The 20,972-nt window shown below is 57.6% G+C and overlaps 4 protein-coding genes across 4 annotated transcripts; 1 reads left to right on the top strand and 3 right to left on the bottom strand.

Annotated features, from left to right (window-relative positions):
• Positions 1-917: 917 nt before the first annotated feature.
• BESB_052110 (enolase 1) lies at positions 918-3,369 on the bottom strand (the record flags this gene model as incomplete). Its single annotated transcript, XM_029363646.1, has 2 exons — positions 918-2,264; positions 3,349-3,369. The coding sequence occupies 2 exons, from the start codon at positions 3,367-3,369 to the stop codon at positions 918-920; spliced, it is 1,368 nt and encodes a 455-aa protein (XP_029219569.1).
• A 680-nt stretch (positions 3,370-4,049) lies between these two features.
• On the bottom strand, positions 4,050-6,106 carry BESB_052100 (enolase 2; the record flags this gene model as incomplete). The annotated part of the gene is made up of 2 exons (XM_029363645.1): positions 4,050-5,344; positions 6,067-6,106. The coding sequence occupies 2 exons, from the start codon at positions 6,104-6,106 to the stop codon at positions 4,050-4,052; spliced, it is 1,335 nt and encodes a 444-aa protein (XP_029219568.1).
• Positions 6,107-8,153: 2,047 nt separating this feature from the next.
• Positions 8,154-11,957, bottom strand: BESB_052090 (putative N6-adenosine-methyltransferase; the record flags this gene model as incomplete). Its single annotated transcript, XM_029363644.1, has 6 exons — positions 8,154-8,301; positions 8,892-9,112; positions 9,652-9,855; positions 10,200-10,292; positions 10,625-10,780; positions 11,067-11,957. 6 exons carry the CDS (start codon positions 11,955-11,957, stop codon positions 8,154-8,156), a joined length of 1,713 nt encoding a protein of 570 aa, XP_029219567.1.
• Positions 11,958-16,174: 4,217 nt separating this feature from the next.
• On the top strand, positions 16,175-20,223 carry BESB_052080 (uncharacterized protein; the record flags this gene model as incomplete). The annotated part of the gene is made up of 8 exons (XM_029363643.1): positions 16,175-16,191; positions 16,391-16,606; positions 16,980-17,217; positions 17,437-17,657; positions 18,061-18,190; positions 18,632-18,982; positions 19,318-19,412; positions 19,902-20,223. 8 exons carry the CDS (start codon positions 16,175-16,177, stop codon positions 20,221-20,223), a joined length of 1,590 nt encoding a protein of 529 aa, XP_029219566.1.
• Between the last annotated feature and the right edge of the window lie 749 nt (positions 20,224-20,972).

Genomic DNA, 20,972 nt, shown 5'->3' with positions numbered 1-20,972 from the left:
GTCGTGAAGACCTTGTCTAGGCGGCTTTATCGCCACCGCGTTCATCCATGCACCCCGTTTCCACGGTATCAGATATCGCAGAGTACAGTGAGAACATTTTCCAGCACGAGTGGTGTGTACGCCACGAAAAATGTTTTCTACGAGGGCGCCGGGTCGCGCCTGAGCTCTCTAGTAGTCCGAAGAAGGCCGCAGAAGGGCGGTGCGCTCGTGCATTATCAGTAACGCGCGCACTTCTCGCGCGGTCTGCAACACTGGAAAACACCTTCGACGACGAGAAACGGGCGCCACTGCAACATATGCACCGCCCGCTTCGAGGTGTGCTACTGCTTCTCGCGAGTAACAGTAACGGTGAGTAGAGCCAGCAGTTGTTTGGACGGCAAACGCCGACAAACACGCAGGAACTCCGATGTCACGAGTTGAGCGCTATCGATTCACCAGCGCAGCGTTCGATCTGTAGGCCGAAGGTTTCGCTAGTTCTGTGCACAATCCAGTGAGCAGCTGACTCGAACATGTGCCACGCTGTCTGAAACATCTCTGTAGAAACTTTACAACCATGTCTGCCATGTCGGGCTCTCTGTGCTATAGCCATAGCTTGACTACGAAGAGGGCAGTTCACCTTCTACTAAATACAGTCTGTTCGCTGAATGGCGGCTAACCAGAAGATGCTTTGGAGAGGAATGCCCTAGGAGTTCTTGAGCAGTTTTGGTCGTCACCGTCACATGTCTTTTGCGGTAGGGCACGAAAAACCTCTCAACATGAGTAGCGCATCGTCAGTAGAAGTCCCAATGCCGCTGGGGTACTGACACCAAAAATAGGCATTCACCCCTGATTTCTTAGTTGGCTGTAATAGCGGACTAGTCACGGTCGAAGGGGGCAGGGTGCGCTGCATGAAGGAAATCAAGAACCACAGCCCCTCCTCACTCCGGGTGACGAAAGTTCTCGCCGGCGTAGATGCTGTCACTGCCAAGACACTCCTCAATGCGCATAAGCTGGTTATACTTGCAGCATCTCTCTGACCTGCAGGGGGAACCGCTTTTTATCTGGCCGCAGCGAAGTCCAACAACCAAATCAGCTATGAAGGAGTCCTCTGTCTCGCCAGACCTATGGGAAACCTGCACCCCCCAGCCACTCTTTTGGGCAAGAAGGCACGCTTCAATGGCCTCGGTTACGGAACCGATCTGGTTCACTTTGAGCAGTAAACAATTGCATGCCTTCTCCTTTAGTGCCTTCTCGATACGAAGGATGTTCGTCACCAGTATATCGTCACCGATTACCTGTGTCTTCTCTCCGATATCCTTTGTGAGAGATGCAAAATTAGCGAAGTCGTCTTGATCGAATGGATCCTCCACTGAAATGATCGGGTACCTATTCAACCACTGCTCGTACACTTCTTTGAGTTTCACGCCTGTCATGCGAGACGAGGAATCATTGTTTTTGCCCTTATAGTCTAGATCGTATATATTACCCTCTTTGTTATAAAACTCCGACGCGGCAGAATCAAACGCAATTTTTACCTTGCCATCGTATCCCGCAGCCTTGATGGCTTCCACGAGCAAATTTAGTGCCTCCTCGGCATTCGACACGTTCGGAGCGAACCCGCCTTCATCGCCTACATTGGTTGCGTTCAAACCGTACTTTTGCTTTATCACAGCTTTAAGGTGGTGATACGTTTCCGATCCGTACCGAATGGCCTCACGGATGTTCGGTGCACCAACAGGCGCGATGAGAAACTCTTGAAGAGCTAAGCCATTTCCCGCGTGTTCGCCACCATTAATGACGTTGAAAAACGGTACAGGCATCACCATCTTCTCCGTCGGTTTGCCCGCTAGTGTCGCTATGTACTTGTAAAGAGGCAGGCCCTTTGCAGCCGCACCCGCTCGGCAGCAAGCCATAGAGATCCCCAAGATAGTATTTGCGCCAAGCTTCGACTTCGAATATCCCCACTCGCTCTTCGATCCATCCAGCTTCTTCACCATAAGGATATCAATGCCTTTTTGGTCACACGGATCTTTGCCTAGCAAAGCCGGCTTCAGGACCTTCTTGACAATGTCCACTGCCTTTGTCACGCCTTTTCCCATATACCTTTTGTGGTCTTTGTCGCGAAGTTCGAGAGCCTCATAGATCCCGGTCGACGCTCCACTGGGGACAGCAGCTCGGAAAACTCCCCCTTCCGTGAAGAGATCAACTTCAATGGTGGGATTGCCGCGCGAATCTGTCGAGATAACGTGAATAATAACGAGGTACCCATGATGCTCAAGGCAGGCCTGTCAAAGCACGACGACCAGAGAGACATCGTCGTGCACTCGTCACAGTATTTTGCCATGAAAAATCGCATGGTGCATGATCTCTCCAAGTTCCACCCGGCTTTGATTTGGTAACAAGTATACTTCCGGAAGCACCCTACGCGTCTCCGTCGGTCTAGCACAGGGCTACCACTCTCTATGGCTCTTCTATTGGCATTGCTACGAGGATACATCAGACTGCCTTTACTACCTTGTTGTCTTGATACCCGGTGTTTTGTGGGTTCTACTTGCACAATAGTTTATATCCAGGCTACGCTTTGGGAATGCACTTCACACGACCGCTTTGAACAGACCAAAAGAACCTGGGTCCGGTTCAGAAACACTTCATGCAGTATTTATGCCACTGAGGTGAAACTGTTTACCTGAAACAGCTACCCCTAAAAGACGTTCTGGGATGGACCAAACAAGCTGCAGAGCCCTCCAGATGGCGACTGGCATGGGGAGAGCCTCCGTGGAACAACACCTCTCCGGCCTGACCTGTGTGTGTGCTGCTGAGACTTACCCAGGATTTCGCGAGCAACTATATCTTTAATGACCACCATGGTAACGCTGTGCACCTAGACGCCGGCCTCCAGCAATCCGTGGAGCTCGCGCTCCTGCTCAAAATTACAGGAAGTCTCGGACTGCGTGCGCGAGCCCGATAAACAAAATCACTGCTTATTAAGGACGCGACTGTCTCAAATGAGAGGCTGCCCGTCACTTCCGAAGGCGACCGTCCGCTCGCTGGCTATTGTCTACACGGTAGGCTCCGCGTTAGCACACACAATTGAGAGCGCACGAACACGGTAATATGCTGCGAAACATAGAAGGGTCCTGAACTAACAGCCTTACTTCACGAAACGGTTATCACACGGGGGTGGTTCCCTGCTATGGTCCGACCGCCACAAAGCAGTTATCTGCACCGTCGCTGTGTCATTTCGGGAGCTGTCTAACGCACACCGGGCGCCACCTTCGACTCTCCGTTAGTTTGCTGGGTCACTGGTCTCGAATCCCGCAGACAATTTTCGCATACCTACCGGTGCGGCGGTATGCTTTCACTACATACCCACCGAGGACTGTTCGCCATGTCCAAGCGGCGGGACCTGTCCGTGCCACTAGCGGTGTTGCATTGCAGGGTTGTGTTCCTTGGTGCGTTCAGCCGTGTGGTGGCAGGCGGCTACCGACATCGCCACGTCTGTAGGTCATGGCTAACAACTGTGCTCGTGCTGACCACTCCTTTCGCTATCTTGTAGTAGAGTTATGAAGACACTACCTGGCTGTTTGCATGCTCCGTGTTAGTGGGTGTTTTGCGGTAAAGATAATCGAACCGGCACAAGGTGGAGACGCGCAGCGCTGCTGCCGTGTCAGTAGACCATCAGTGGAACACAAATATCCTGCCAGTCACCGACAGTGCTTACGTGCGAGGCAGCTCTCCCTACAGTCGGCTTTGTGTGTACACCCTTCGGCGCCGCTGTCCCCGGATGGATCTACCAAACGGACGACCGCGCTACTGATTCAGATCCGACTTGATTATGGATGCTGCATATTTGGGACAATATCAAAACAAGGTCTATATATTGCCTCTCGGCTGAGAGACAGGGATCAAAATTGTTGGATAAGCGAATCGCCAAATTTGGCATCGGTTACAACCCCTCGCGCAGCTGCACCCGTGGTACACCAGAGAGGCAGAAAAAGGTGCTGCAGCGTCGTCTGACAATTCCCGGTTTACCATCACTTCGCAGAGTCGCTGTATTCGCGTTCCTCTATTTACTTGGGGTGGCGGAAGTCAGAGCCAGCATAGGTGCAGTCGGCGCCGAGGGACTCTTCGATGCGCATCAGCTGGTTGTACTTGCAGAGGCGCTCAGACCTGCAGGGGGCGCCAGTCTTGATCTGTCCAGTGCGAAGACCGACAACGAGGTCAGCGATGAAGGAGTCCTCAGTCTCGCCGGAGCGGTGGGAGACCATAACGCCCCAGTTGTTCTTCTGAGCGAGCTGGCAGGCCTCGATAGACTCGGTGACGGTGCCGATCTGGTTGACCTTGAGGAGGAGACCGTTGCAGGCCTTCTCCTGGAGGGCCTTCTCGATGCGGGTCGGGTTGGTGACGAGCAAGTCATCGCCGACGATCTGAACCTTCTCGCCGACCTCGCTGGTCAGCCTGGCGTAGGTGCTGAAGTCGTCCTGGTCGAACGGGTCCTCGATGGACACGATCGGGTACTTCTCGGACCACTCCTTGTAGAGGTTGCGGAGCTGCTCGCCGGACATGCGATGCGACTTGTCGTTGTTCGGGGTTTTGAAGTCCAAGTCGTACACCTTGTCCTCAGCGAGCCAGAACTCGGACGCGGCAACGTCGGCGGCGATCTTGATCTTGCCCTCGTGGCCTGACACTTTGATGGCCTCCATGAGGAGCTCGAGAGCCTCAGTGGCGCTGCTGATGTTGGGGGCGAAGCCGCCTTCGTCACCAACGTTGGTAGCGTCCATGCCGTACTTCTTCTTGATGACGGCCTTCAGGTGGTGGTATACCTCGGCGCCGATCTGGATGGCCTCGTGGATGGTACTGGCGCCCACGGGGGCGAGCATGAACTCCTGCATGGCGACCTTGTTGCCAGCGTGGGAGCCGCCGTTGATGACGTTGAAGAAGGGGACTGGCATGACCATCTTGTCGGTGGGGTTGCCCGCCAAGGTGGCGATATACTTGTACAGGGGCATGCCCTTCGCGGCGGCGCCGGCGCGGCAGCACGCCATGGAGACGGCCAAGATGGCATTCGCGCCGAGCTTGGACTTGCACCAGCCCCACTCGTTCTTGGTGCCGTCCAGCTCCTCGACCATGAGCTTGTCGATGCCCTTCTGGTCGCACGGGTCCTTGCCAATCAGCGCAGGCTTGATGATCTTGTGGATGTTCTCCACAGCCTTCAGCACACCCTTGCCAAGGAACTTGCTGGCATCCTTGTCACGGAGCTCGAGAGCCTCGTAGATGCCGGTGGAGGCACCGCTGGGGACGGCCGCACGGAAGCAGCCGCTATCTGTCAGCAGATCGACCTCAACGGTCGGGTTGCCGCGGGAATCTGAAAAAACAGCACAAACGGCGGAAAACAAAATGCACCCAGCTAAGGTTAGACCGGCCTCCGCGGCCGAAGGCCCGACCCCGAGGCCACTGTTCAGTTGTTGAGCTGATAGTTGTGAAACTAGGATCCTGCACGCACACGCCTGCGAGCACGCGGCGAAGGGCGCCCAGGCGGCCAAAAAGCGTTGCGTCAGCTCCGTTAAGACTGTGGAAGACCGTAGTCTTTGCACACCGTAGGATTAAGTTCAGCACAGCCATTTGCTGGACGGGCTCAGAACAGCGGCATTCGAAGATGCACATTCAGGATGATCAGGGAAGCGAAGGTACGAACAGCGTGTGTTCTCTACCCAGAGCAAGGTGACGCCGGCAACCGATAAGAAGTCCGCACTCCACATTTCAACGTCGCATGTTTCAGTGGAGCACGGGATTGACACTCTTGTGTACCGACCATGGTGGAAATCTTGCCGACAACAGCAGAGTACTCGTTGACGTACGTCCGCCGCCCCGGTGGTGCGGCACCGAAGGGATGTGCGGCAAAGCCGCGTAATTTCGATAGCGGAGTGCCGCCCGAATGTGCTAGGCACTTGGGCACTACAGATGCTGTTATATGGGTTTACAGCACGGCTGAGGCACGGACTTCTTAGCTGTGATCTTCGCGCAGTTCTGGGAAGTCGCGTAGCCAGCGGCGAAGGGTGGTCGGTCCAAACACGGGTACACACTCACCGAGGATTTGACGGGCAGTGATGTCCTTGATCGCCACCATTTTGCTTGAAGTGAAGGATGGAATGTTGAAATTGCGGAACAGAAACCGTGGAATTGTCGTAGAACAACGTTCAACAAAGAACTGACGAAACATCGTCTCCCACACAAAGCACGGAGAAGCAAGTACGGAATCTAGTTCCGTTCTCGGTGCCGCGCACCCTAGGGTGGACGATCGCGCGACGAGCGGTCCACGCCAGTCCACACCTTCCTGCGCACTCGGGCGGGTGCACCTTCCATCAGGCGCGACTCTCTCACGTTTTAGCTTCAGCGGCGCCGCCGGACTCGACAGAGGCAGCGGGCGGCCCCACATAGTCGCTTATCCTTAGCTGCTGTGCCCGGCTGTCGCGCCGCGGAAAACCGCGCTTTCCTATCTGCTGTGCGGTCAATCTTTTGGCTGCGACGTGCTTGCCCGACAGCCGGCTCTGGCAAATGGCAGGAAGCACGCTGCTGCAGAAAGACAATTCCCTGGCGGTCGACCCTCCTCCGCGCATGGGGTAAGTTACAGCCTTGCTGTGCGCTCCCATAGATACGCTGTGCGCAAGCACTTCCTCAAACCTTGTGCTCACCCTCGGGGTGTGCGTGAAACAACGAGCATTCGTCGTTTGAAACGACGAATGCTCCGTTGTTTCGCGGCGGAAGGCGACCTTCCTCTCGGGGGGGTGAAGCAGTTTGCGAGGTAGTTGCAGCGAACCCGACTCGATAGGCACACACTCTCGGACGGAGGTCGACGCCGAAACGCTCGGGCTTTCCTCGCGGAAGAAACTTGGGTGACACCGAATAGTGTGGAATACACCAGCACACGGATTCAGCATATTAGGCAGCTTCAACTCTCTTCCCGAGGGAAGGCAAAGCCGGGCACCCGCTAGGCGGTGGACTGCAAGCACTGTGGCACTGCGAATGCGTTGGACGCAAACATGGCGGTTTGCAATGGTTTGTGTCTGCGACAGTTCACTTAGCACTCACTGAGCCAGATCTAACCCAAATCTATCTCAGACTTAGCACTGCAGTGACGGGAGCCGAACCCAGAAGACAAAAAATCGCAGTCCGCTTGCTGGCGTACGACGAGGTGTGGGCTCCCCCAAATGCCGTGAGCAGGCCGATAAACAGATGCTTTTGTTGGAGGGCATGGTCTGTCGGAGGGAACAGTGGTAAAAGCCTCCCACCAGCATCTGTCTCTGCCTTCTGGAGAAGCCGGAACCGCACTTGAAGATTTAGGGCATTGCAAGCTCGTGACGCTCCCTCGCTGAGGTAGGACAAGAATTCCCGAAGGACGAGGCACGTGTGGCGCAGCGCCTGTGCTGCTTGTCTCTGAGTTTCGCAGTTTGTGGCATACAATTCCCCACAGAGCTCTTCTCGGTGAAATCTCTGGTCTGGTGGCCTACGAGGAAAGGTGCCAACGCAAGCAGGTCTGCCGCCCGCCTGCTCCATGAGTTGAAACGCGGTAAGGAAAAACCGAACAAAACCTCGTCGGAGAAAAGGGATTCTCTAGCTGTGTCAAGGGCAAAACCTCGTCGGAGAAAAGGAATTCTCTAGCTGTGTCAAGGGGCGATATCTTGAGGGGTAACGGCGAAGAGACTGCCACTATTGCGGAGTAGACGGCTCGAGTGAGGACACTGTCGTGGCGCAGATCTGTCTTCCCGCAGACCTACGTGTGCGGGCTTCTGCAATCATACTCCTGGAGACTCTAGCCCGCTCAAAGGTTTTGAAGTCAGCGTTTCGATTTCACGAGTAGCCAACTGCAAACCGCAAAGCATGAGTCAATAGAGAAAGGACTACTGATGACGTTTCCCAGGTCAGAGGAGTGCTCGATGGAGCCAAGCAAACCAGCCGAGCCGTTTTCCCCGTGACACTGCACCCGGAAGATTCTGCTTGCCCCTACAAAAGAGGGAGAGAGTCCACCGGTGGCAGTAGCATGGGCTGAGTGCACCGCCTGCTGACAAGAGCAAAAAAGCTGCGTCTGGCACTTCCTGCGTGCACCACTGTGTGGCAGAGTGCAGGGCAGGTGCGTTATCCATTTCAGTGTTCCTTTGCTCCCTAACGCATCTTTTCTAGCTGCCTCCACCCCGATCTCCCCCGAATTTCGTGGGTGATTTGGGCCGGAGCTGCTCAATCTCTGGCGTGGTGCCCACGTAGCGGCCACCCAAGTAGTCAGTTGCCTCTGGCCATGACGCGTCGCCTTCAAAGTACGACGCATAACTGTGGAACACGAAGAACACAGGAAGACACGAAATCAATACACAGCTCAATCTGCAAGGCATGCCGCGCGTGCCCCCTGCCAAAAATCATTGCAGCGGGCATACACAACGCCGACATGAAATGTCTGCCTCGACACACATGTGTTGGACTGTATGAGCTCCATGTGTGACCATCCCCTAAACCGCAGTCTATCGCAGTCGACACACATAGGAAGCTCGCCACGGCAGATTGGAAAAGAACCGCCAAAAACCTGGCGCTCCACTTGCTTACTGCGGCACAGAACGCATAGTCCCAACCGGTAGTAAGATATGCGACACTACCTAATCTACCGTCTAAGATGTAAGTCGCTTGTGGAGTAGCCCTACCAATAATGATCGGGTATTTTAAACAAATGACCTATCGCGCGGCTGTGGCGCCTTGTTGTGCACGCGTCGCTCTGCAGCTCAGCCTCTCCCCACATACAGTTCAGGCTTTCCGTGACTCCCCCCTCATGTCCCAGGAGGGGTCCTTCAGGCCGCGCCTGTTTTTTTGGGCGCGCCTGACCTCCGGTGAGTGGACTCCCGGGTGCGCCGTCCTTGTTTTCGACTCACGTTTTCGCATCGAACGTGGTGAGACCGAACTCGCAGCCAACCGTCACCCAGCCAGCGCGGCGGTTGCAGTTCCGCCCAAAAAGCTCGATGCGCCGTCGTCCCAGACAGAACCGCTCAATCACGTCGTACAGCTCCTCCGGTTTCCGGGTGCTTCCAACTTCTTCCTCCTCCTCGCTTATCAGAATATCTGTGTCCAGGTTCGCGTGAATCAAGTGCGAGTCCTGAGCGCAGACGCGCGCCAAGCGCCACATCCCACCATTTAGAGGTATATAGAAGCTGTGTAACCCAATTCGAATGCAACCTGCAAAAGGCAAGTCGCTATCGCCCTGTACAAATGATCCCCAATCCAGAACTGTACAGCGAAAAGAGACTCAACACAGACATTATAGTTCCGCGCGACGAGACATCAAAATCTCACGCGGCCCGCGACCGAAGCCACTCGACCTTCTTCACTCGAGCCCCATCAACATGAGGTGATATGGGCATCTCTGCACACCAAAGGCATGGAACAAAAGCCTGAGTAAGAAACTTTGGGCGTTCCTTGCGGCGGGGGGCAGGGGGGAGGGGAGTTGGGGGGATCGCTTCACAGGAACGCGTCGGCTGCTCTGTTCCGCGGGCTTGCACGAACCGGCGCTCGAGCCGCTCAAGGGAAGATTGTCCTTGTTTATGATTTAAGAAAAGTAAGGTGCTTATCAGGGTCTAACTGGCGAGTCATGTGAATCCGCACATAAGCGCGCTGTCTCTCGCCCAGCTGTCTCACCTGCGACCGCCGAACTGTTCCTTTGATGCCCATGAGACAGTGCTCAGTAGTCCGCTGGAGGATGCAGTTTTCATCGTGGACGAGCTGCGCCGCCTTGTAGGCGAGGACGTCGTTGACGTGAGCCGCGCCCTGCTCGCGCCGACGCTGGGCGGCCTTTTTGTTCGTCTTCAGCCAGCAGATATCTTCGCACCGCCGGTAGCCCCACTGAGAAAGTCCACCCACAGACACGCCGAGAACGAGACTCGGGGGAGGTGAGCTCGCAAAGCAGACAGTCCAGTCGCCCGCGAGTCTCTCCACTGGGGTTCTCTCGACGCGCCGCAGCCTGAGCACGCGATGCCCTATTCATCTGCCGCGATTCAGTTCTCTTCCACGCGCCTCTCTCGCGCGGCCAGCGGTGCACCGACTCGCTCCCTCCTCTGTTTCTGCCGCTTCCCTCTTCGCGTGGCGTTTCGCGCGTCACTGCGCTGTCTCTCGGCGTCTGCGTCTTCGTGTGCGTAGCTCTACGATCTCTGCGTGCGGTCCTCCGCCCGCACAAGAGTGCGACTTACTTTCTGCAGCAACTGGCGCGCGTCCTCCAGGTGGGTGACTCCGCACCAGAGGAAACAGAACGACGGAGTTTCGCCGATCACCTCGACGGGAAGCTGAAGCGAGCCACGCCAGAGACGCACACAGAAACCGCGACGGGCGTGTCCAGCACGGAGGGCGGAAAACACACACGGGACACGAACTGGAGAGCGGAGACAAATAGCCCTCACAGTGCCCGGAGAGTCCACGTCCAACAACCTATACATATATATACATATATGTATGTATGCCTAGGTGGCGAAGATAACACTACCGAGATTCTCCCAATCTCACGACTGTAGACAAGCGCGATCCCCATGAGACGCAGGCGCTCGCTCTCCCCCACAGCGTCGAGGACCCGGGCTTATGACCCTGCAAAGACGTCAGTTTTTTTCCAATTCCGACCTACCTGAAGCATTTCATCAAACGTCCAGGGCGTGAGGTCTTCGTTGGTGGCGCCGATCGCTGCGCACCGGTCAAAGTATTCCTTCCAGGGAGGGTCAATCAAGATGACGTCAAACTTGACTCCACCCAAAATACTCCAGTCAAAGTGGTGGAGGTTCGCCTGCTCACATGCATCACGCCCACATGTTCGATGCCACTATACTTAATGCATTCAGCATGAGGGTCACGAAAGGCACAAGACAACTTGGACCCGGTAAACACAGACGTTTTGATCCAGTAGAAACTCTTGACGCCCGCAGCCGAAAAGCCAGAAATCAGGAGCTGGGAGCCCCCCGAGCGCGTAGTAAGTCAGACACCAGGAAGAAGGAGCCTGCGCACTGAGTCGTGAGCCCTCCGCTGGTGTTTTTGAGCCTTTCGTTCGGCGTTTCTTCATCTTCTCTTCCTACCTGAATGCACAGAGAAGGGGTGTTCCGCCTCTCTAGCACTTGGCGCTTGAGCTTCATGAGCCTCTCCAGCTTCGGATACTCAAGGAAGCGCTTGTCCTCTTCGCAGTCGCGGATGAAGTTCTGCGGCCGCTCTCCCACGTCCACAAAGTGCTGTGTGTAGTCGTTCATCAGGCGCGCGCGGCCGCGGACGGCGATGTTGGTGGACGTCGCATGATCATCGGCATACTCGAAAAAATTCTCCCCGTTCATCACCCCTCCATGCGCGCCGCTGCCCATTCCACCGTCCCCCGAAAAGTGCCCGCCGTCGCTCATCGGCGGCGGAGGCGGCGGAGGGGGAGGCGGAGGCGGAGGAACTACCCGCTGTCCGCCTCCTCCCATCATATCTCCGGGTGTGTGGACACCTGCGCCGGGTGCAGGGCCGCCGACGAGGCCAGGCGGATGGCGGTGTGGCATCCCAAACGTGTTTCCTCCGCCTCCTTGCTGATGGTACGCAGCATTCTGCATTCCGCCGGCCAGCGCGTCGCCGTCACCTCCCCCACCCAGCCCAGAGTTCAGCGGCCCTGGCGGATGGAGCACGACTGGCGACGGCGGCGGCGGAGCAAAACCGTTTCCGTCGTCGGGAGGCGGCGGAATGAAACCGTCGTCGCCCCCTCCCCCCCCAAGCGGGCCGCCGCGGCCACGCTTTCGGGCACTGTGCTGGAAAACATTGACATTGTAAACCATCTGGAAACCTCCACGTCCGCCGCGAAAAGCGCCGCGTCCCCCCCGAAAGCCGCCGCGCTGACCCGATCCAGGGACCTGCGCCTCGGGGGTGTCTGTACACCGCGCGGAATCTGGAGGAGGCGAGACGCAGCCTTCCGTCGGCGGCACATCTCCCGGTGGACAGGACATGGCGGTTTATGAGCAAACTAGGCAAAGAAATAACGGCAAAATACCCGCTCTGGAGGACGGGGGGACGAAGAGGAGCGAAAGAACAGGATGGGCGGTCAAGAAAGTTACCTATGAGACAGCGTTGAGACCACGCCTGCTCTTTCCGTCTTTTCGAGGGGGTCAGGAACGCCCTCGATGTGTTCAATTACCGAAGGCCGCAACTGAATCCCGCATTTCTGGCAGCCTAATGGAAAGCCAGCTGAAGAAAAAGCTGCTTAAGCAGGAAAAGATGCGCCGTGGTAGCCCCGGAACGAACCGGCAAATCGCCAGAGGAAACGACAGCGTTGTCCGCATCCAGGCAGTGTAACGACACGCAGAGTGTAAATCTCACGGCCGAGTCTCCAAGGACAGGGTAAAAACAAAGCAAATCCAGGGGACAGACTATTCCTGCACTCCTTTGCGAAGAGGAAAAAGCGAGTCAAGAGGTAAGCGCACGCGTTCTCCCAAGAGGAACCCTGACACCCGGTAAAGCCAGGAAAGGCTCTTCTCCAAGGAAAACGCCCTCTCAACCGACAAGGATACGATAAAAGAGACGAAATCACGAGAAAAGGGCAGAGAGGTCCATGTGTGGACGGCGCACGAAGCGCGAAGTCAACCGCGCTCGAGAGTTTTCGATGGTCCGCATGCGGAGTACGCGCATCAACGACGCTTTGGAGACACGAGTGAGGGAGTCGAGGGACGGCAATTCAGAGTCAAGGCGGTTGCCAGTAACGGGTCTTCCCCAGGTTACATATTTTTCAAACGAGTCCTCACCACAGACACGCCCAGCATTCCTTTATTCGGCGACGTACTAGGACGCCGACGTTCACGCAGGGTGGAGCGTGGTCGCCGGCAGATCTTGCGGGAGACGGGGCACGCGGGAGAGCGCACACCGTCGCTTTGTCCTGTTTTCCTCTCTTTCGATGTCCTGGACGTCGGCTTCGCGCCACGGACGAAAGGCCAACAGAGCCTTCTCCTCGACTTGAAAGCCGCTTGGTCATGCGCAGAGCGCGGACCGCCACCTGGCAGCGACTGCGACACAGCCTACGCTACAGCCGCTCGACCCGCGCCTGAGGAAACGGAATCGACGGCCCGCAGTACGCCGCAGCACCCAGCCCTGACGGCAGAGGACCCGTGACTCTGTACGTGACTGACAGGCGAACAAGGATTAGAATCATCAACAGAGCATGGCGGAATGTAGACGGGGATCATGATACTCGGCAAGAATGGAACTGCCGGGCTCTCTGCGGCGGTGTTTTTGTACACGCCTCGTGCGAGTCACTTAGACACGAAAGGACACTGTTTTTGCCTCTCCTGCGCTACACACACATACACGTCTGCGATGCACCGCCGCGAAGCACTGGAGACGATTTCCGCGGCTCCTTGTGCTCACTGGACAGGCTGCGAGCTGCCGAGAGCTGGCAAGGGGCGTGTGTAGAGATGACACTGAGAACATTCCTAAACTTTTAACTGGACTTCAGCCACCCCTAAGCCAAACGAAGCATCTCCTTTGTACACATCTTCGTCCTCTCTCCTACCGTAGTAGCCCCTTGACGCGCGGATTGCTCGTGAATGCAGAAGACTGGGAGCAGGAGGGGAGTTAACGTGCCGCGTGCTGTCGGGCATTCTTGACGCAAGCTACAGAGGCGAAAATTTCAAAGAGCCCTCAACCGCTTGCACACACACTGGCGGCCCGCATCTGAGCTGCCGTGCTCAACACTTTCGCGAGTATTAGCCGCGTTTCTCGGATAGTCATGCGGAGGTGCGAAAGGCCCATGCCAGGGTCTTCTCTGTGGATGCGCCACTGCTCGTCTCCCCGTGACAACCGCTTGAACGGCCTCGCAGTCGCCCAAGAACCAGAATACACGCGTGAATTGGGGTGGGGACTGCCCGGAGTGCGTCGTTCCCTGTCTGCCACTGGTTCACGAATTATGCATCGGAAATGCGGAAACCGCCCAGTGGGGGGTGGCGGTGCACTGCCGTCTTCGGGTTGGACTGCTGGTTTAGTCTGAGGAATCTGTGACTTGATCCACCACTATCCTCCCTCACGTGATGACGCTTTAACACACAACGGCACTCGTTCAAGCTGCTGAGTCTGAGCGAGCTTGAAACGGTGAGAGTAGCTCTCGGCTACAATGTTTGGTCGGCGTTCCATGCCTGGCTGCTCTCCGTACTTTAGACCCCGACGGAGGTCGGCTCACGCATCTCCCGCAGAACCCACCAGCGCGACACCTAGTGGCCTAGGAGCGCAACTGACAGGCGGACGGCTGAGCCGGACACACGACAGCGGTATCGAAGCTGCGGCAGGGCCTTCCGGACTCCACTTTCGGCGCGTGTCATCCGTTCTATGTGCTTCCGTTTCCGCCGTCTCGCAACCTGCAGCCGAGGAGAGGCGCAGCGGCACACGTTCCCACTCTTCGCACGCACCCGAGCTGCGGGAACGGCGTGTCGGGGGACTCTGAGAAGAGTGAGAGCCGTGTAGAGTCGCCGCTTCGGTGGGATTTGTCTCGTCCGGATATCTTACGCTGCTAGCAGAGGATGAGCTTCGCGGCAGGGGTCGCCCGCCGTGTGTGCGCTGGAGCATCCCCAAAGTGCCGGTTGCAGAAACGGGCGGATTGGGAAGCGACTTTCGGGGCGCAGAGGATGTTCCAGTGAGCGCGGAGGGTGAAAGTCTTTTTTTCTCGTCGTGCGAATCTGCCGTGTTTCGGGTTGAGTTCTGAAATCCACAACAGCCCTGCGGCAGCGCGGCGGAGACAGACGACCGGGGGCGCTGCGCGAGAGGACGCCCCTTTTTTTCTCTCTGCTAGGACTAGTGACCGCGCAAAGCATGCATGTGCGTCGATTTTACGGAAGAACGAAACGGGCTGGCCGCGCTTGGTGTTTGGACCGGTTCTTCGCTTTACATTCTTTCGAAATACACCTGCATTTCCCGATCTTTGCCGCCGACTTCCCCCCTTCCTCTGCCTCTCTTCCTCTTCGCCGACCCACCGCAGGCGGTTCATCCGCTTTCCGCCGGTCCTGACGCCCGCTGTTGCTGCACTCTGCGGCCGGTATCTTTCCTGTATTTTCCAGTCCTTTGTCGGCCTGACCCTCGGTCCATCTGTTCAAATTTTCTGTTCCAGAGGCCGCGTCACTTCTTCCCTGCTTTCGCGCCCCTGGCATGTCTTTGGCGACCCGCAAGTATCACACACGCAGGGCTACGCCCCCCTCTCGCTGCAGATCAACTCCGCCGTTTAGCTGCGCCTCAGTCTCGTTCTAAAAACGTCCTCTTCATCGCCGCAACGGATTGCACGCGGAGCTGCTGAGGCGGGATTCTCACGCTTTTCGCTCGGTGAGTCCGGCGGTCTCCCCCAGCAGGCGTCTGGGGTCGTTAAACCCCTAAACTGACTGCCGAACGCGGACGAGGCTCGGGTAAACACTACCCTTAAACACAAACTCTCAAAATCTAAATGACCCTCTAACTCGTCTCTCCGGCTCTCGCCGACCCTCGTTTTTGGCGATTCAAGCCCCCGCGGCGCGGCGGACTCACTGCGCCGAGGGTCGCTGCAGAGTCGCTCCCACTACGACGGCGAGGCCGCTCTTCGGGGCGTCGTGCGACACTCGACGCCCTGCTCTGATGCGGCTATCTCCAGTCTCTTCTGCAGTCGCTTACTGGGTCCTGTGTGCGGGGGGGGGGGGGGGGGGGGGGGGGGGGAGGGGGGCCAGGGGGTGCAACGAAGGGTTCTTCGTTTCGGGTGCCGCAGCACTCTCCGTATCACGCAGGCGACGCCTGTGAGGCGGATCTGATAGAGCCGTGCCTAGGCCCTCAAGGGACTGACGGGGCGCGTCCCGCCGTTTGAGACGGATGCGCACGTCTGAGGACGCCCCTGGATGCCAGGACCTGTCTGCCTCGCGCGGCAGAGGAGTATATCCGCAACGGCAGCCGCTGTGGTCATTCGGATACGAGGGGGGGAGGGAGGGGGGGGGGGGGGGGGGGTAAACAGAGATCTGTCTCGTTCGCTTGCGTCTACGCTCTAGAGACTTGTTTTTTTGCGCGGCGCTGTCCTGTCGGTGATCTTGAGGGCGCGCACCCGGCTTCAAGTCGTCGCCGTCTCTCGGTGCTGCCTTCCTACCCGGATCTTTTACTTTCTGTCGCAGGCCGGTTGCGCACGTTTGCTTTCAGGTCCCAACTCGTTTTCTCCTGTTCTCTGCTGCACACAATGCACTCTCTCCGAAGGTGAGTTTGCAGTCAGACGGTGCCGCCGCCTTTTCGACTCTTAAAAATCTCCTTTTTTATTTGTATATTCAAACACATGCACGGGGCTGTGACGCGATCTACGTGGGCGGAGTCGCCATCTCTCTGTCCGCGGCTGGCGCCCCGTGCTCTGCGTGCGTGACTGAACCCTTTTTTCCCTTCTTTCTTTTTCTCTCTGCAGAGGCGTGAGCGTTCCTTCGCGGCTGCTCCCGCGGCGGGACAGCTGGCTGTCGCTGGCGCCGTTTGCTGGACAGAACAACGCAGCTGCGTGGCGCAAGCTCCGCGATGGCGCCCAGGAGGTCCAGACGGTGATTGACCGCCATGTGACCACCAAGACTCAGCCGATCGACTGGACGAAGTGGGAGAGCCAAATCGCGCACAAAGACATCCTGCAATGGTAAGGAACGGTGCCGCGCGCTGCGATCGCCAGACGCGCCGGCGTTCGCTTCTCCACGCGCGCTCGAGGTGGGGGGGAAGGGGGCAGAGGGGGGGGGGGGGATAGGTGGCGCGGAGGCGACCACGCCGGAGACCTCTCTTCGCCATCCCCGCCGCCCAGGGGATACCACCAGAAGGGCTCTTATGCGTTTTACCCTATGCGCATGCGTGACGCGTGGATGTAGACCTTTTGTTCACCGACCGCTACACATGTGCGTAGGCATGCGGATGTGAGGCTGAGGGGGAGAGAGAGGGAGGCGGCATTTGCGCAGATCTGCGGACGCTTCGAGCGCGGCGGAAACCTGCGGAGCGCGTCTGCGGTGCTGTCTGCGCAGCTTGAAGTCGTTCTACACGAGCCAGATGCAGATTCTGGATCAGACCGCGGGAGCGCTGAAGAAGGCCGGCAATCCAGCTGCCTGCGAGGTCGCGGCTAAGGGCTGGGCGCTGTACGACAACGCACTTCAGGCCTGCGCCAAGTCCGTGGAGAAGTCCGAGGAGCTGCTCGCGAACGGCGCCCGCGCGCTCTGGGTCTCGTGCAACAACCCGCCCGTCTGGAAGGTCGACACCAACGAGGTGAGCCGAGGGCTCCACGACTGGGCGAGTTGACCGTCAGAGTTGAGACACACTGCAGTTGAGAGAGGTCGGAGAGAGATGAGAGGTGAAAAAGGCGGGCGGCCCTGGGTCTGTCGACGCGAGGAGGGACGGGGGGGCAGTGCGGGGGGGACTGCGCCGTCTGCGTGTCCCCCATGCGCGTCTGCTGTGAGGGTGTGTGCCTTTTTCTTTCTTCTTCAGTGGCTGGACAGCGACCAGTACTGGCAGGCATTCGTCGAGAAGCACCACTTCTACTCGCAGTACCAGCCGGGCGTCGCGGACCCCGAGGCCACGCAGGAAGTCGAGGCCTTCAAGCACTCGTGGCACTCGCGCATGAGCAAGTTCAACGACCGCAGCGACACTCCGATGCTCTACGCCTACATGGACGAGCTGCCCTCATGGGAGTACTACGACCTTCACAGGCAAGTCGCCCCCGACGACGACGCACCCCGAAGAAATGGCTGAAAAAAGGCGAGAAAGGAGCGCCAAACAGTCCGCCGGGAACAACTGGTGTCCTTCACCCACCAGCTCACCTATTGCGTCTGACACTGAACGAGCGTTCCTCACTAAATCGCGTTCAATATCAATAGGAGTAATGACCCGCTAGAGTCGATAGAGGGTAGCCGCGCGCCCGCCTGCCAAGTCTGCGCAGAAGACAAGCGGACAAAGGGCGCGAAAGGGGACTGCACAGAGCCCCGCTAGACCGCCAGCAGGCGCAGCTAAGGGGGGGGGGGGGGGTTGGGGCTGGGGCTGGCGCGCAGACCCGCCACTGCAGCGTCTCTGACGTCTAATGGGGGTTTTCGACTGGTTTCCAACGTTGTTCAGGAGCGCCTTCCTCGAGCACATGACCTACTACCTCGTGCGTACCGGAGGCGACTTCCGCTTCTTCCCTGAGATGCCGCCCTGGCAGTGGCTGGCGCACATCGAGAACCTCCGCTACAAGCTGCTCTCTGTGGTAAGTCGCCGATGCGCTTCAGAGCTCGCGAAAACGGCGTCGAGGAGCCCAACGCGCCCGGATGCGCGACGCCTGTGCCCCCCCACATAAAAAAAAAAGCCTCGGAACGGACACGCCGAGTGGGGGACGCGCAGAGGCGAAGGGGCGTTGCGACGCTTCCTGCCGGCTTCTGTACCTTCGTCTGTCTCAGTTTCCTCGCTTCCCATCGTCTCCGTGCTTTGCAGTGTTTCCGCCTCTCCTCTTCGCCTGCATATGCGTTGGCATCTTGCTCTTTTTTTCGTCGCATCTCTCTGTTTTCGTCCCCTGTTTCCGCGCGGCTGCCTGTCTCTGAGTGTTTGCGGCCTCCTTGTCTCGTGCGTCGCGCGTGAGCGCCATTGTTGGTTTTCCTTTCTGAAAAAATCTAGCGGCGGCTTCTTCGCGCTTTCTGTCTGTTTTGTTCAGGCCCAGAGCCGCCGCGCGCATCTGCAGCTGACGAACCTGGAGCGGGAGCGGGCGCTGGACTTCTTGCCGGTCGACGTGGAGCACCACGGCGAGGAGTACACGCAGAAATTCCTGCAGACCGAGACGGAGATGTTCCAGGCGTGTGCCGCGCGCCTCATGGGCAACTACATGTTCCTCTGCGACCCGTTCATCCCGGTCCAGAGTGTGGAGGCCCTCGAGGAGGTCGCCAAAGTCGCTGGCGGAAAGGGCTCGCTCTTCTCGCTCGGCGACGACGTGAACGCCCTCTTCTTCCTCCCCGACCAGGAGAAACGCGAAGTCGCCCGCCCGACGGAAGCCGTGCAAACGCTGATGGTGAGACCCGTGCTAGAGACGGGGGGCCGCCAGCAGGAAGGAGCCCACGGCGGAGGGGCGGGGGATAGAGACGCGCGTTGGGGAGCCAGAGATCGAGAGGGAGAGGACGCACAGGAGAATGACGCTTGCCTGACGCCATTGAGTAATACACCTTTGAAGGGATCGTAGTACACAGCGAGGCACACGCAGAGATCTACACATATATATATATATACACACACAGATGTATGGGTGTGCGCGCACGCGCTGCAAGGCTAAGTTGTGTGATATGTAGTGGTCATTGTCGTCAGCGGCTTCAAGGCAGGTGCCTTTTCTTTTTGCGCGGTGTGCTTCAGAACCACCTCAAGAAGACCGACAGAAGCTTCAATCCGTCCTACACCGCGCTGCTGGGCATCCACGCTGAGGTCCTCGAAGAGAGAGGCGAGCACTGGTAGGCCGTCTCGTTTGCTTCGCGGCGGTGAATGGCTCGCTAACAGTCGCTGAAAGCGGAGTGAAGGCGTCTTTCTCCCCTCCGTGAACTGAGTCTCCTCCATTTGAAGAGGAGGGATGCGTGCGCGGCGCCGCCCACCAGTCTGCAGTGGAGCACGTTGTATGACATGAGTAGACGGCTTTGCAGCTTACCGAGTCATTCCGCTTTTATGTAGGATATCTCTGTTGTTTTTGCACGGTGCCTGGGAGATATTTCTCCCTTTCCTTAGCCGCTGGTTTCCGTCGGTCTGTCTGTCATTCGGTGTTTTCTGCTTTTTTCAAAGTAAAAATCAACCGTGCGTAGCCTGGCCGCGCTGGCTCGCGTCGGGTCAGCTTGTGTGCATCAGTAGCTTTTGCACACGCACTCCGCCGCGCGTCGTCGCCTGGGCGTCGCGGCAGAATGTTGCCTCGGTCTCTCTTCATCGCAAGCCGTTTCTGTTTGGATTTTCAGGCTGGCGGCCCCCGGCGAGTGCGTCTCTCAGGCGTTCCTGCGGCGGCTCCGCACGGACGATCCCGCGTACGAGGTGTACTGCTCGTATTTCACCGAAATGTATGAGCGCTTTGCCTCTGCGAAGGAAGTCTCGCTCGCGGACGGCCGCAAGCTCTTGAAGGACATCCACGCGAAGGCCCAGGAGGAAGAGCGCGCGTACGCCATTGCTCTTCAAAGCATGGGCAGCACCGAGCTCGCGCAGAGAGCCAGAGAGGGCGCGGAGAAACTCAAGGCCCTTCAAGCTGCTCAGGAACAGCTCCAAGGGAAGGCCGGACAGGCTTAAGACTCCGGTGAGCCCACGGGAAATGCTAGCTCTATCACACGGAGGTCCTCCTCATGGCGATCTATCAATCTTATCTATGTATATGAGAATTGCATTAGCATTCTTGAGGCACTCGCACAGATGAAGACGCGGCCAAAGGAGCGACTTGAGCGGCGGACCGTGCACAAGAGGAGGCAAACGATGGCATTTTGGTACGCGACGTGGCCGTATTATTCTGGAGGATTTCTTTTGCCTTTCTCTTTGGTCCTCCTCAGAAGGCGTCGTGTAACGGCTGAGACGCCCGGAGATGCGCGCCGACCTTTGAACAGACAAGAAAGCAACAAGGAGTCACGATGCAACACGTAGGGAGAAGGAATTCACAGAAAACAGAGATGTACATGCGAGAAACGATACAGAGGCGAAAGGCAGAAGACACAGCGCGGCTCTAAGGCAGAGCTGGGATCGCTGGCGGTCAGCCGGCAAATAGGAAAAGACAGCGCTGCAAACCACGCTTTTCTGAGACCTCGTGTCGACTCTAGCGGTTTTCGTTCTCTCGAGAGCCACGTTCCCACGTCCTCGCTGTTCTCCACTGGAATTGAGGCCATGACGATTCCAAGAGAAACACAGCGTGCGGACGGCGAGTAGTTTCAGAGACCGTGAAAAACTCTCGAAATCGACTCCGGAGGAGACAAACGTGGAGAAAGCGTATGTGACGTGGCGCCGGTGCACAAGGCACGTCTATGTGGAAAGGCAGTTTGGTTTCATCTGAT

This window comes from Besnoitia besnoiti, chromosome IV (assembly GCF_002563875.1).
Source record: "Besnoitia besnoiti strain Bb-Ger1 chromosome IV, whole genome shotgun sequence".
Taxonomy (NCBI): Eukaryota; Apicomplexa; class Conoidasida; order Eucoccidiorida; family Sarcocystidae; genus Besnoitia; species Besnoitia besnoiti.
Note: the sequence above shows the minus strand (reverse complement) of the source record. Positions and strands in the feature narration are given on the sequence as shown.